The 1,559-nt window shown below is 45.6% G+C and overlaps 1 protein-coding gene across 1 annotated transcript in view; it reads left to right on the top strand.

Annotated features, from left to right (window-relative positions):
* Positions 1 to 1,553, top strand: part of fmnl2b (formin-like 2b) — a 13,713-nt gene extending 12,160 nt beyond the window's left edge. Inside the window, 4 exon segments of the mRNA XM_017309096.1 lie at positions 406 to 520; positions 617 to 712; positions 1,100 to 1,223; positions 1,305 to 1,553. Of these exon segments, the coding sequence (XP_017164585.1) occupies positions 406 to 520; positions 617 to 712; positions 1,100 to 1,223; positions 1,305 to 1,393 (424 nt within the window). The 3' untranslated portion in view covers positions 1,394 to 1,553.
* Positions 1,554 to 1,559: the final 6 nt, after the last annotated feature.

The following is a 1,559-nucleotide window of genomic DNA, read 5'->3' as shown; positions in this document are numbered from 1 at the left end:
TTTTTTTTTTTTTTTTTTTTTCAAATATTCAACTCAGAAATTTCCTAGATATTCCTAAGAGATCCAAAGAGATTAATCGTTGCTATAAAAAAATATATAAGAAGTATCCTAAGAAGAAAACATGGAATCGAAAATTTTCTAATTTAGAAACAGAAATTTACAGGCGGGTTTTTATTGAACATTTCTGAGATTTATCTCAGAATTTCTTTGTTTTCTCTACAAAATTTCTGATTTTTGGCAGAAATGTACTTTTTTTCTACCCAAAGTGACCCTATAACTCACCGTCACAGTAAGGTGTTTGGTTTTAACCTCAGCTGCCAGCGACTCCTCTGGTCTCTGATTACCGTACTGACTGACTGTTACCGTAACTCTGGTAGAAACCAGCCAGTCATGTTTGTGATGTGTTGTTGATCTGCAGGACGCCTTCGAAGACGCCGTGAAGTTCTTTGGAGAAAGCTCCAAAACGATGCCGCCATCCGTCTTCTTCCCCATCTTTGTCCGCTTCATCAAGGCCTACAGGGTGAGTGCCAGGATGGGGATGTGGCCTATTGACCGGAAGCCCCTCCCACATTTGTAACAAGAGGTGGAAGTTTGAACTAACAGGAAGTGTGTTTAGGTGGCGGAGGAGGAGAACGAGCAGAGGAGGCGCCAGGAGCAGATGCTGCTGGAGAAACTGGAGCAGGAGGAGCAGCAGGAGGAGGCAGAGACCAAGGTACCAGCTAGCAAACTAAACATTGAGTTTGGAGATAAATATGTTGGTGGGCTAAATATTTAGATAGTAAAGAGCTAAAGACTCAGTTTGGAGCAAATTACTTAGCTAACTAAATGTTTAGCTGTGAGTTATCTAAACATTCACTTTGTAGCTAACTAGTTAGCTTGCTAACTAAATATTTAGCCCGTTAATAAAATATTTAGTTTAAACTTTTAATTTCTAAATGAATAAATAACGTGATGAAACCCAGAGAACTGGGTCGGCCTGTGTGACCCTGCAGGTCCATTACTTTGTGTCAGTCAGGAACTCGTTCTGGTTTATTAGTCTTATGAAGTGTTGGAACTTCATGACCCCTGACCTCTGACCTTTCCCTCCACCTCCTCCCAGTCTCCATCGCACAAAGGCAAGCGGCAGCAGCAGGAGCTGATCACTGARCTCAGACGGAAGCAAGGCAAAGACAGCCGCCACGTGTAYGAAGGGAAAGACGGCGCCATCGAGGACATCATCACAGGTAACACTGTTACTATGGTAACCATGGGGCCAGGCGTCAGCTGGCGCTCTCCTGACCRGCAGCTATGTTTGGTCGTTTCAGCACTGAAGACGGTTCCCTTCACGGCCCGGTCGGCCAAACGTAGCTCGCGCTTCTTCTGTGACCCCGCCCACTCTGAGGAGCATTACTGAGCTGGCCACGCCCACTCCGGAGCAACGGGACCAATGAGCACTTTGAACTTTCTGATGGTTAATGTGAACGGATCATGTTTTTGTTTCCTGGTCGCTGGCCGGGAACCCAGAGCTGCTGCGGACCTCTGGTGCTTTCAGAACAAACCCAAACGCCACCAAACACGGC

The sequence above is a fragment of the Poecilia reticulata genome, linkage group LG2 (assembly GCF_000633615.1).
Source record: "Poecilia reticulata strain Guanapo linkage group LG2, Guppy_female_1.0+MT, whole genome shotgun sequence".
NCBI classification, from domain to species: Eukaryota; Metazoa; Chordata; class Actinopteri; order Cyprinodontiformes; family Poeciliidae; genus Poecilia; species Poecilia reticulata.
Note: the sequence above shows the minus strand (reverse complement) of the source record. Positions and strands in the feature narration are given on the sequence as shown.